This window comes from Eptatretus burgeri, chromosome 4 (genome assembly GCF_056783735.1).
Source record: "Eptatretus burgeri isolate ZD-2024b chromosome 4, Ebu_testis_v1, whole genome shotgun sequence".
Taxonomy (NCBI): domain Eukaryota; kingdom Metazoa; phylum Chordata; class Myxini; order Myxiniformes; family Myxinidae; genus Eptatretus; species Eptatretus burgeri.
In genome coordinates, this window is record NC_140964.1 from 127,796,106 (window position 1) to 127,810,663 (window position 14,558).

At 43.1% G+C, this 14,558-nt stretch overlaps 1 protein-coding gene across 1 annotated transcript in view; it reads right to left on the reverse strand.

Annotated features, from left to right (window-relative positions):
- Window positions 1–14,558, reverse strand: part of LOC147029074 (prolyl 3-hydroxylase 1-like) — a 49,259-nt gene that overhangs the window by 21,873 nt on the left and 12,828 nt on the right. The window contains exons 6-12 of the mRNA XM_085880028.1: window positions 12,232–12,365; window positions 11,935–12,024; window positions 8,921–8,982; window positions 4,835–4,968; window positions 4,447–4,574; window positions 3,955–4,050; window positions 782–932 (exon numbers count right to left, since the gene is read on the reverse strand). Of these exons, the coding sequence (XP_085736154.1) occupies window positions 782–932; window positions 3,955–4,050; window positions 4,447–4,574; window positions 4,835–4,968; window positions 8,921–8,982; window positions 11,935–12,024; window positions 12,232–12,365 (795 nt within the window). The remainder of the gene's footprint in view (window positions 1–781; window positions 933–3,954; window positions 4,051–4,446; window positions 4,575–4,834; window positions 4,969–8,920; window positions 8,983–11,934; window positions 12,025–12,231; window positions 12,366–14,558) is intronic.

The following is a 14,558-nucleotide window of genomic DNA, read 5'->3' on the forward strand; positions in this document are numbered from 1 at the left end:
CTAGGATGGAAGAGTCTGACAGTTTATAGTCGGGTCGAGAATCAAAGTCAAACCCAGACTAGATAACTCAAAGGTAAGTGTGCAGCCTCTGCACCATCATGTCAGACACTGTTTATTGGCTGAAAGGATAGCTCAGAGAGAGCACACCTCCTTTTGATCCGTCTCGACTGGATCGTGGTGTTAAACTTCCATTGTCGTGCTTTGTCGGCAGGGCGTACATCACAGAGGGATGCTATATTGGTTCTCCGATATACCAGCGTTCGCTTGCATGTGTAAAACCCGACACAATACCTGGTTTTGACGAACCTGAGGAAGGATCTCAAGTCCCCAATTAACACTCAAAAATAAGAAAATCAACAATAAATTAATGAATACATTTTAAAAAGGAAATATTAAATAATTTTGTTTGTAGGTGCAGATTAGGAAGGCTTTATGACTGCTTTGCATGAAATAATAACAAAAATAATAGCAGAAATAATGACATCTTCATTATTTACTTCTTCTTTTGGCTGCTCCCGTTAGGGGTCACCACAACGGATCATCCGTATGATCCGCATAGTGATTTGGCTTTGTTTTTACGCCGGATGCCCTTCCTGACGCAACCCTGGTCCTCTCTGACAACGCAGGGATATGGTACACCTATTCTAACCGGGGCATACACTTCATTATATTAGATCTTCTTCATTCATAGATCTAACAAATCTTCATTATATTAGATGAAAAAAAAAGGAAAGCATCGACTTCGCCAAAGTGGAAAAAAATACCTCTCTCCCCGTCTCACCTTTTATGGCCTCACGGCACACCAGGTGTGTGTAAGAGAAGTACAGTTGCGGATCGAGCTGGAAGTACGCGACCAGGGCTTGCCGTGCTCGCTCACTCCCCTCGTAGTACAGGTGGGCATGATGGGTGGGCAGTGCCCCCTGCTGTGCGAGCTGGAAACACGCAAATATCATTAGAACTGGACACCTGGAAATTGATCTCAAGTTGTTAATGTTGTCTAATCTTATCCGTCTCCATCCTTGAACGTCATCAGGATGCCTGGTACGAATGTGTACAAAATCAATCCATAGCAGTTTATTGCAGCAAATGAAGAATAAAAATCCTGAAGGACAAACATTTTAACAGCTAAAAAGTACTTGCATTGAGCGAGCATTATTTAAAAGAAAAATTGTCAATTTGAAAAAAACCTATTATTACTTTCCCAACATTCATTATGTAATTGACGAGGATGACGTGGTCGATGTTCCAGGATCACAACTCTTGAGGCTGGTTAGTTAGTGGGAGCTTAGTTAGTTCTAGAAGCCAGATTCAAACATCACATACAGGACTTACAATACTTATTACCCTGCACACGTGAAGAGAAAAATCAGGGTTAAAAACAATTGGTTCATGTCCATTGTCTGTCAGTCCACAAACGTCAGTTTCTGATCGAGGAAGAACTTGTTTAGATTGAATGTTTTATTATGAACAGGAATTGGAAAACGAACCTGCGATTTATCAATACTTTGGCTCTGAATTTGTCCCGATCACACATGCGCGGAGAGGAGCGAGATTATATTTTTACTCCACTTATCCGTCTGGCAGTTAAACAAAATTGAAAATCATTCCAAACAGGAAACGTCCTGTTTTTAAGGACGTCACAAAGGACACAAACAACAGGCACAAATAACTAATGTAATGTGTTAATGAAGGTGGTGTAATCGACAATGCATCAACGGCGGTAAAGTTCAGGAATTAATTTTTTGGTACGAGCTCTGCAGCTTTTTATTTTATCTCAATTGATTGACACACTTGAACACCGAGGAACGCAAATCGCCTTCTTGGCGCTTCCAAAACCCTCCAGTTTAGTCGTACTGTACTTGAGAAAACCTTTACGCCGTCTCGACCAATTAAATTTGCCATGCGTCATGAGGGTGGAGGGACAATGACATTCAGAAAAAAATGGCGGGTCATGCGCGGAAAACAGACGCGTGCTCGGAAGCAGAGATTGGCCTTGGAAATGCAAAGCAAGAGTTTAAAAGACCCTTCCAATGTCCTTTTTCTCAAAACTGCGTGAGGTCAGGTGTTCCAGGGAACTCTCTAGTTGTCCGTGTGGTTACCCCCGCCGAAGGAGAGGGTATTGCTTTTGGGGCCATTTGCTCGTCAGTCTGTTTGTCTATTCATCGCCGACAGGTCACGATTTTAAACCGACCTTCACAAAACTTCACCACCTGGTAGAGTTTGTCATAAGGAAGAAGCCCATTGTTTTTGAGGTCAAAAGATCAACATAGGCTCAAGGTCAACAACTAAAGTGGCATTCCTAAAATCCTCAATTTTCATCCGATTGACTTGAAATTTGAAGAGGATTTATATTTCAGGTCACTCAATTCAACCAGCCAATTACTTTTGAGGTCAACATCGACCAAAAGATCAAAATAGGCTCAAGGTCAACAACTAAAGTGGTATTTCTAAAATCCTCAATTTTCATCTGATTGACTTGAAACTTGAAGAGGACATATATTCCGGGTCACTGAATTCAACCAGCCAATTACTTTTGAGGTCAACATGGACCAAAACGCCAACATAGGCCAAAGGTCAACACCGAAGGTGATGTTTTTAAAATCCTCAATTTTCATACGATTCACTTGAAATTTGAAGAGGAGTTCCATATTTGGTCATTGAATTCAACCACCAATTATTTTTGAGGTCAAATTTGTTTTATGGATCTTGCAAGTTCCGTGCTCTGCATGACGTCGTCTTCTTGTTTGTTTGTTTGTCTGTCTGTCTGCCCGAACAGAACTTTCATGTTTTTCTCCGCAACCGCTTGTCGGATTGAGACGAAATTTTCAACATTGGTGCGACCCCTCAGGAAGAATGCTATAATGATAATTATGACGTCGTAAGTCACGTGGTGTGGCAGCCATATTGGAAAAACGGGAAAAAAAAACTTGAACCTCTATCTCTGAAAGCGCACCAAGAAAATAATTGAAACTTGGCACGTGGCAATGGGGAATGAGTGTGATTTTTATGACGTCATAGGTGCCTTCGTTATGACGTCATAATTGCAAATGCAGAATGCCACATCCAATCAGTATGAAAATTTGAGGGTCATTTGGGAATATAATGGTCCACAGGAAAAAATGATGGCGTCATCCGTCACGTGATTCGGCAGCCATGTTTTATTCTTCTTCTTCTTATTTTTCTTAACCTTCAAAAATCTTCTCTGAAGTGGCTGAACAAATCGAGGCGAAACTTTACACGTATGACCGCCTGTTCATGAGGAACAAAAGGTTCACACATATGAAGTCATTGGTCACATGGTTTTGCAGCCATATTGGATTTACCCAAAAACATATAAAAGTACACCACTCAAAAGAAGTTCTCGTGAGGGTCTGTAATCTCCGATTGCTCTTTTTCTTGTTTTATATGTATTTATATTGCTTCAAGTCATACTACTATATATTATTTTGTGTACTCCTTCCGTGTCCTTCTGAAGGGTTCCTGCTGTCATAGAATAATAAATGTTAGTTTGAACTGCTTCAGTAACCTCCCAGTCCCACTTCTCAATTCTTCTTCTTCTTTGGAAAGATGGGATTTTGAAACAGGAATCTTTACGATTAAATGGACACAAATTTTTTGTTCCAAATAAATCAGTTATCTTTCAAACGAAGTAAATAGATTACGAGCTTTCTAACCAAGTAAATGGATTATTAGCTTTCCAACGGTACCATTTTCAGTATTGTATGACATCAGGAACCTTTTTGAATGAAGCGTCATGGATACTATCCACTCATCTCCTTCTGTCCTCTGTCAGTTGAAACTCCCTCAAGCTCAGTTGCTATCGCTCCTCCATGAGCCTCGACCTTGTATTAAAAAAAAAGACAAATCAATACAGTTATAACCGAAGTAATTACGAGTGAAATGTATGATTATACAGGCGATAGGATTTCTGAGGTTGTCGGACATCTCATTTACCTTTAGAGCTTTGTATACGGTTATCCCAGCAAAGCGTTCATGTGGCGTGTGTGGTGAGAGCTTTCCAATGTAACCGTCCCCTCCAACACCAACCATCTGATGAAGAGAAGGTGGGACGGAAATTCAGGGTCATCTCAGAGTAAGGAAGTAATCAAGAAGCAAGTCCACTCGAGTTTAGAACACCATTCCCATGTCCCTTTTCTCTAAACTGGAGGGTCGTGCTCGGAAGACAAACACCGCCAGAACGCATCCGGAGACGATCGACCGATTCATTTCCACCACACATACAGAAAGCCAACTTGCCTGGGTGGGTTCGACAATCCCAGCACGTGATCAAAAACAATGCAGGATGTTACAAGATTGGAGGGTTCCTCAGATCCCTTTTACAAAGCAATAACTTCATTTTAAAGGACGTCGAAAACGCAGTGAATCGAGTAACAACTAAACAGTCAGTTTTGGTGCGAGTAGCTTCACCGAAATGCAGTTTTTTACAGAAATGAGTGCTTGAAGCTCTCGGCACTCGTTCTCATTCAGAACTCCATCCAGCACCACTCGTTGTGTCCCGTTGAGTTTTGCCGAATCAAAGATGACCGTCATGGCGTCCGAAGGCAGCTGTCCACCTTGGGAGAGAAAGAGGAACGGAAGATTGATCGCACACTTTCAATATCACGTACACACAGTAGGGAGAATGAATCGGCATGGGGGAAGTTGAGGGTAAGGACACGTGTCAAGCATCTGGGGTGGGAGGGGAGTGCGGGTGGGTGGGTAATAAATAAAAAATTCCTCCATTTGCAGATGTAATAAGCAGAAGGCCTCATATCACATAAATCCCCAAAACCATTTTAAGTACTTCATAGCTCCAAACCCAGATCCCTCACACCCTCTTTGAGATGTTGTGGTGCTGCCGAAAGGGATTGCTTCCGAGGGCCTTCAGACGCAGCCTCTTCTTGCTCTTCCTCCACAGCGATGAGACTCCAAATCTCCTCCAATTGGACTGTTGGTCCTTTCTTTGAGCTGGAAAGATGGTCGGAGGCAGTTGGTAGTATTTGCGAGGTCAAAGAGGCTTGAATTTTTATTAAACATACGAGCAACTGGAGTATGAGGAGATAGGGATGAGTGATGCATTCATTAAGGGATACCTAATGGTGTAGCTAGTCTCAAAAATGGTGACCAAGTAAGTGTGCTCCACCCATTATCCATATCCTTTTACAACCATGCCGACTTGTTTTTTTTTGTTTTTTTTTTAACGGATAAGTGCCTTGCTGGAATTACGATGTCTTCGCCTTTCGAGACTTCATCGACACTTCTCGTACATTATGCGCTGTTGTTTACGGAGTTACTGCTGTTTACGGAGGGAATAGTGATACGGAGAACCTCAGGAGAATTCTGGTTGGCCTATGAGTATGCCCACCGACCCTAGTTGAGAGCATCTAAAAACTGGACGGGGAGTTAGAGAACCACAACACACAGGCCTTTTGTTTGTGGTTCATAGTCTCGAGCTCCAGATTACAAACTTAACAGCACATTCATTATCAAAAAAAGTAAAGTAATTTCAAGTGTTTATAAGGGGATCATTTGTAGGGAAAAATATTCACAATGCAATCTTGTGGAAAAAACCCCCAATGACTTCATGATGCTCATACACATCCGATCTATAACACACACTGACATTGGGTTAATGTTGAGCTAACATCAGCACCGCCATTGTCCGAATGTCTTCACACCCACCATGTGGCGGACATTGGACCGATGTTGGCCAACGTTCACAAATCTATGTTCATTGTTTTCATCGAAGTTGGGCCAACATCAGAAATCATCTTGTGACCATTCCAACCTTTTGCCAACGTTTGGCGAGCTATGATGTGGTGTACCCTTAACCTGAACTGTCGTGTACTTCTCATTGGTACCAATTTGTTAGTACTTTTACATCATGACCTTTGTTCCGTTTACTTGGCCAACCAATGGCAGTCGAGTAGGGGTGTTTTGTTTTTTTTTAATCTGGTTTCTAACCAATCATTTTACCCCACACTACTGTCGGGTTTGGACCACTGATTCGGGGACCGGCGTTGAGGAAGGCTTGAACGGAAGTGTGATGACGCTTCCCTGCCTGGAATCTCATGATCTACAGTTGTGTGAATGACTCACAGACTTGAGTTTCACTTGAGTTAAACAAAAGTTCACGGGAGTTTACTGGAGTTCACAGGAGTTAAACAGCATTCGCAACCCAATCTTCAGCAATGCATTTCCTCTCTGGACCCAGTGAGCTTCACACCACATGCTGCGTCACGGCCCTACCTTCACTGGGTTGTCACTCCTTTCAACCACGGGACTGCGAGCATCAAACCCCTTTTTGTGAACATCTTATTTCCATGGGCACTGGTCATTTATGACACCCGAATCACTGAGTGAATCATATCATTTTGTGGACACAGTACTGAATTGGCCCACCGGTAATATGCCATTTCTTGCTTCTTATTTAACTTGTGACTGTATTCACGCGCACTCACGCTCAACGTTCAGGCTAGGATGTCGGTGTACAATATGTGATGGTTTTGTGACGAGATGTGATGGTTGTGTGATGACATGTGATGGCTGTATGATGAGATGTGATGACTGTATGATGAGATGTGATGGTTGTGTGACGAGATGTGATGGTTGTGTGATGACATGTGATGGTTGTGTGATGACATGTGATGGCTGTATGATGAGATGTGATGACTGTATGATGAGATGTGATGGTTGTGTGATGAGATGTGATGGCTGTATGATGAGATGTGATGGTTATGTGATGACATGTGATGGCTGTATGATGAGATGTGATGGCTGTATGATGAGATGTGATAGTTTTGTGATGAGATGTGATGGTTGTGTGATGACATGTGATGGCTGTGTGATGACATGTGATGGTTGTGTGATGACATGTGATGGTTGTGTGATGACGTATGATGGTTGTGTGATGACGTATGATGATTGTGTAATGACATGTGATGGTTGTGTGATGACATATGATGGTTGTGTGATGACATGTGATGGCTGTGTGATGACATGTGATGGTTGTGTGATGACATGTGATGGTTGTGTGATGACGTATGATGGTTGTGTAATGACATGTGATGGTTGTGTGATGACATATGATGGTTGTGTGATGACATGTGATGGCTGTGTGATGACATGTGATGGTTGTGTGATGACATGTTATACTGGTATATGAGATGGGATGCCGGAGTCAGGGCCGGATTTTCCAATAGGCAATACAGGCCATTGGCCTTGGGCCCACCAGTAAGTGGGGGGCTCCCGGGGACATGTGGATTCTCTGATCGGCCAAGGAGTAGTATAGGCTAGTAGGTAACGATAATATAACCCTGTAGTAAAATGAATAAAATAAAATCAGGTCACGAAAAATATAACAGTACATTTTTAAATGCCCGTTTCCCACCATCTATCTATCTATCTATGTATCTATCCATCTATCTGTAGATTATATACATTACGTGTTGTATTTAATGGACTTCATTGTTATATTACGTGCGTTTTTGTTCTTATTGTGTGATATTAGTATCTCTTATACTAGACTTGAACTAATTTATTATTACTTCCTGCTTACAGATTAATCCCTTGACACAAACATTATCATTGACAAATTTGCCATAGAAAAAAGCAGGAAAATGTCATTTTGAACTTCACATACAGTGGTTGTGCTTGCAAAATTTATTATGCTTCAGTTTCATTGTATTTTTCCATTATTCGTATGTGTAAGATGTACAGGATATGGAACTTGATTTACTTTGATGTACTTGATATGGAACTAATTTGATTAAAAATTATTGATGTGTTTCATTATGTTGTAATTCTTTTTGTTTACATTACAATATTACGATATATATATATATATATATATATATATATATATATATATATATATATATATATATATATATATATATAAAATTTGGGGGGGGGGCATTGATAAGGTTTGGCCTTGGGCCCACAAGCAAGTAAATCCGACCCTGACTGGCATACTAGATACGATGCGATGCTGGCGTACGAGATGTGATTCCGACGTACGAGATGTGATGCCGGCGTATGAGATGTGATGCCGGCGTATGAGATGTGATGCCGGCGTATGAGATGTGATTCCGACGTACGAGATGTGATTCCGACGTACGAGATGTGATGCCGGCGTATGAGATGTGATGCCGGCGTACGAGATGTGATGCCGGCGTACGAGATGTGATGCCGGCGTACGAGATGTGATGCCGGCGTACGAGATGTGATGCCGGCGTACGAGATGTGATGCCGGCGTACGAGATGTGATGCCGGCGTACGAGATGTGATGCCGACGTACGAGATGTGATGCCGACGTACGAGATGTGATGCCGACGTACGAGATGTGATGCCGACGTACGAGATGTGATGCCGACGTACGAGATGTGATGACGACGTACGAGATGTGATGCCGACGTACGAGATGTGATGCCGGCGTACGAGATGTGATGCCGACGTACGAGATGTGATGCCGGCGTACGAGATGTGATGCCGACGTACGAGATGTGATGCCGGCGTACGAGTTGTGATGCCGACTTACGAGATGTGATGCCGGCGTACGAGATGTGATGCTGACGTACGAGATGTGATGCTGACGTATGAGATGTGATGCCGACGTACGAGATGTGATGCCGGTGTACGAGATGTGATGCTGACGTACGAGATGTGATGCCGACGTACGAGATGTGATGCCGACGTACGAGATGTGATGCCGACATACGAGATGTGATGCCGGCGTACGAGATATGATGCCGGCGTACCACATATGATGCTGGCATACGAGATACGATGCTGGTGTTCTTGATATGATGTCGTTGTACTAGCTATGATGACATGTAAATTCTTATATGCATTACTAGGGCTCCATAAACTAGATTTTCATACAAATGCTGCTTGGTTAAAGAAAATGAGTTTTACACACCTCTCCACAGGTTGTCCATGGATCTGGCTGGCTGGCTTGATGTCATCTGGGGTCCAACCATCCTGTAACGTCCCCAACACATGTCAAAGCACAGTATACATGTAGTAAGTTGTGTTGGGATGGCTGTACAGGTTTCCAACTCTATTGGTATTTCTAATATAAATAATTGCAGTTTGTCTCATGTCTTAGGGCTGGCAGGATGGCCTCGAGGTCGCATACTCATCTTGAAGCTGTCTAGCCTGGGTTTGAATCCTGACCCAGTTATAAGCTGTCATCCTGATGTTTCACAAGCATGGTGATTCATCAATGTGTATGCCGTCCCTCGGGTGAACGTTAAACCGGTGTCCTATCTGCCGGCATTAGATGGTGGACGTTAAAGATCCCATGGTGTGCTTTACGAAGAGTCTGCGAGCTATCACTGGCATCCTGGACAAGTTACAAACCTGTAGAAGACACTGCATTGGAGGCAAAGCCACACGCTTACCCAATGATGCTACCCTGCAACATTGTGCTGCATACAAACGAAGAAGAGGTCTCATGTCTTAAGTTACAATTCGTGTTTTATGAGAAATACCCAAACAGGGGGGTGCTGGGGGGTGGGGGGAGGGTTACCTTGGGTACTACCAAAATGTATACAAAATTTGGTGGAGATCGGCCAGCCCTGTTTTGTTCTATGATTTTCAGATGTGTATATATTATACACATGCACACACATCCATTCAGGCAATTGACTTATTTAATGTAGTCGGATATAGGCCGACAGGGAATGGGGATAATAACAGAAAGTAGATGCCAGAGGAAGTAAGTGTAAACCTGTCATATCTCATAAATGTCAATGAGAGAAAGAGAAAAAAAAGGGAGAGAGTTGGAGGTGGAGGACAACAGAAAGATATATATATATATATATATATATATATATATATATATATATATATATATATATATATATATATATATATATATATATATATATATATATATATATACAGTATATACATACATACATAAAAGAAGAGGAGAGCTGTTTCTGATGAGTCACTTTTCTGACAAGCCTCGTCTCCCTCCACACTGTGAATGATTAAACACAGCAAAGGGATGTGCGCCGTTCACTCTCGGTATGGTTGTAAATTGGGGATGTGGGGGTAGGGGGGGATGGAGAAGCGGACACCAGAACAATGCAGTTCTTGTTTTGCAGCCATTCTAGTGTTGCTTTGCCTATATGCTTGGGGGTCATTGTCCTGTTGGAAGATAAATCTTCGCCGCAGTCAGAGCTCCTTTGCACTCTGAAGCAGGTTCTTCTCAAGGATTTGCCTGTATTTGGCTCCATTCATTGCTCCCTATATTGTTACACGTCTTCCAATCCGTGCCATTGAAAAACATCCCCATAGCATGATGCTGCCACCACCATGCCTTACGGTAGAGATGGTGTTAGACGGGTGATGAGCTGTGCTCGGTTTCCGCCAGACATAGCACTTGGCATTCAGGCCAAAGAGTTCATTTTTCATCTCATTAGACCACAGAAGCTTTTCCCTCATGCTCCCAGAGGCTTTTGGGAGCATGAGTTTGACGGACGTGCCTTTTTACAAACTCCATGAGTGCTGTTATGTGCCTTTTTCTCAGGAGTGGCTTCTGTCTGGCCACTCTCCCATAAAGCCGAGATTTGTGAAGTGCTGCAGAGATTGTTGTCTTTCCAGAATGTTCTCCTATCTCAGCCAAGGAACTCTGTAGTTCTATCAGAGTGGTCCTTGGGTTCTTGGTCACCTCCCTGACCCAGGTCCTTCTTGCCCGGTTGCTCAGTCTGGTCGGATGGCAGCTCTTGGAAGAGTCTGGCTTGTTCCATATCCTTTCCATTCCCTAATGATGGAGCTGACTGTGCTCTTGGGAACTTTCAACACTCTAGAAATTGTTTTATTCCCTTCCCCAGATCTGTCTCTCCTCAAGATTCCATCTCGGAGTTTGACGGACAGTTCCTTGAACTTCATGGTTGAGTTTCTGCTCTGACATGGACCGTCAACTGTCGGACATTATAAAGAAAGGTGTGTTCCTTTCTAAATCATGACAAACAAATTGAATTGGCCACAGATGGACTCCAATCAAGTTGTGGAGACATCTCAAGGATGATCAGAGGAAATTGGATACACCTGAGCTCAATTTGGAGGGTCATAGCAAAGAGGATGAAATACTTATTGACTTGCATTTCAGATTTTCATTTTTCATTAATTTGTAAAATTTCTAAAAACGTGTTTTCACTTTGTCATGATGGGGTATTTTGTGTAGAACGGTGACAATTTTTTTTTTTAATTTAATTCATTTTAAATTCAGGCTGTAACACAACAAAAGGTGACAAAAAGTGGAGGGGTGTGAATACTTTCTGAAGGCACTGTATATAGCACGATATCTTAATAAGTTATGGATGGATTCTGAGAAAACTTGGTGGATGAGTTGGTTAGGCGACATGAAGAAGCCGATTAGATTTTGCTTCTGGTGCAAATCCAGATCTGGCCTATCAGTGGGTTACAAAACCAACAAATCAGCCGGGTGAAGGAGTGCGCTGTACTGAGTGCCCATCTAGTTATAGTTGGAGTTAACTCCTTTGGGATAGCGTCAAGTAGTAAACCCAAAGGATACTCTTCACCGCCGAGTTAAACACGACAAATTAATTACTTTAGACCTTAGTTCGATTCCTTTTGCTAAATTTCATGAATGAGCACTATCTGCTTTCGGTGGTTGTGCTGGGAAGTGTATAATATGGCACCGGCATGATGGACCAAATGGTCCCCTCAAGTGTAAAAGTTCCTTCGTTCTACAGGGGTGGCCTGAAAGTCGCTTTTCCCCTCCCCAGTAAAACATTCGTTCTTAATGAGTCCACAAATGCTAAACAAGATGTGCAAGAGGACTTGGCGACAAATCCAGCGCTGCAAGTACAATGATGTCGTGTTAAAAACCTCATCTTGGGATCTATGAATTCTGGACCGAGTTGCATGTTGTAAAGTGGAAACCTTCAAAAGACTCACAGGATCTACGAATGGAACTCCAAAAGCCTCTTGAGCAAAGTACAGCAACTGCTTCTCAAGCAGAGAGCGCTTTAGGTGTGCGACTGCCTCCTGGATAAAGAGTAGACAGTTGAGGACTACAGTCATTGTGAAAAAAAAAACAACAGATAGAATCAATATATCAATCAGCACAGGCCAACATTATGGAGCATTACCCAAAAGGTCAGAGGTCAGGGTGCACCAGCGACAGTCGGGTTACAAAAGCATAAACATCAACCAGTTAAGAGTCGCATGATTGGCCAAGATAGGTAAACGTACACGTCGTGGTTGTAGGTCTTTCTCTTCTCCAAGCAGGCGATGATATAATTTAACATTTTGTTGCATTGAATGATCATCCGGGTGAAACAGGAGAAAGGACTTGGTGCATTCGATCGCTCGCTCATACTCATTCACTGTCAGGAAGAAAGGGATATATTTTCACATTCAGATGAGATATATGGGGTTTTGAGACATTTTACTATTGGAATAGGGAACAGCCTCAAGATGGCTGTGTGATGACATGTGATGGCTGTGTGATGACATGTGATGGCTGTGTGATGACATGTGATGGTTGTGTGATGACATGTGATGGCTGTGTGATGACATGTGATGGTTGTGTGATGACATGTGATGGCTGTGTGATGACATGTGATGGTTGTGTGATGACGTGATGGTTGTATGATGACATGTGATGGCTGTGTGATGACATGTGATGGCTGTGTGATGACATGTGATTGTTGTGTGATGACATGTGATGGCTGTGTGATGACGTGATGGTTGTATGATGACATGTGATGGCTGTGTGATGACATGTGATGGTTGTGTGATGACATGTGATGGTTGTGTGATGACATGTGATGGTTGTGTGATGACATGTGATGGTTGTGTGATGACATGTGATGGTTGTGTGATGACATGTGATGGCTGTGTGATGACATGTGATGGTTGTGTGATGACGTGATGGTTGTATGATGACATGTGATGGCTGTGTGATGACATGTGATGGTTGTGTGATGACATGTGATGGTTGTGTGATGACATGTGATGGTTGTATGATGACATGTGATGGCTGTGTGATGACATGTGATGGTTGTGTGATGACATGTGATGGCTGTGTGATGACATGTGATGGCTGTGTGATGACATGTGATGGTTGTGTGATGACATGTGATGGTTGTGTGATGACATGTGATGGCTGTGTGATGACATGTGATGGCTGTGTGATGACATGTGATGGCTGTGTGATGACATGTGATGGCTGTGTGATGACACGTGATGGCTGTGTGATGACACGTGATGGCTGTGTGATGACACGTGATGGCTGTGTGATGACACGTGATGGCTGTGTGATGACATGTGATGGCTGTGTGATGACATGTGATGGCTGTGTGATGACGTGATGGCTGTGTGATGACATGTGATGGCTGTGTGATGACATGTGATGGCTGTGTGATGACATGTGATGGCTGTGTGATGACATGTGATGGCTGTATGATGACATGTGATGGCTGTGTGATGACATGTGATGGCTGTGTGATGACATGTGATGGCTGTGTGATGACAGTACCACTCTCAGAAACTATGAACGAAAATGTATTTCATTTCAAAAAAAAAAAAAACATCTGGCAATGTTCACAAAATCTGCAAGGGGGCCTTAAGTCGATGTATACACTGGGCGTACCGACCCGTCACTTCGCTGACGGGTGTAATCAAAGAGAATATGAGAGAAGCATGGAATGCGCGAGGGAAACGAGAGTACGGAGGTATGGGAGGAGTGAGGAAAGAAGGAAAAGGAGTTTTGGAGGAGATGGGAGCATGGAGAAGGAAGGGAAGCGTCAGTCATACTTTGACTTGGAGCACTGGAGGATGGCTATTTTAGTACACTGCAGGACATGAGCTTCCCTCAGGTCACGCTGAGTGGCTTGTGGCGTAGTCTACACGCTTGCCAAGTGTAGGTTGGCAAGTGAGTAAGGGAAGGACTTTGTAATTTGTTTGGGGTGCCAGTGATAGCTCGCCCACTCTGCACAAAGTGAGCAATGCAGGATTTTTACCATCCACCAACTAATGCCGGAAGATGGGATGCCTGGTATAACATCCATCCCAGGGACAGAGCAGACATTGATGAATCACCCTGCCTGTGAAACACCGGGATGACGGTGCATTGCTGGGTCGGGATTCAAACCCAGGCTAGGCGGCTGTGAGTCAAGTGTGCAAACCTCTCAGCCATCAAGTCAGCCCATAATTACTGTGCATCTATGTATCAAAAACGGTTGGAAAATCTGAATTAAAAAAAAAAAATCCAAATTACCATATTAATGTCCCAAGATTCAAATGAAAAGACACGCGAAGTGATTGAGGTATCCGCTCAGTGATCAGTGATCCGCCCCACAAGTGGAGCTGGGACTCTATAGGTCCCCATCTCGTTTTCCTGTGTCGGTCTCTATTTCCTTTTTATTGCTCTTCCTTTCTTCTCTCCCCTCCCCCCCTCCCCTCTCTCTTTTTTTTTTTTTTTGGAGGGGGTAACCATTTTGCCCAACCATAAAATATTCAGTCCCCCATACTTCCGGTACGCTTGCTACAGGCTATTGGCCAGAAGACTGTAGGCC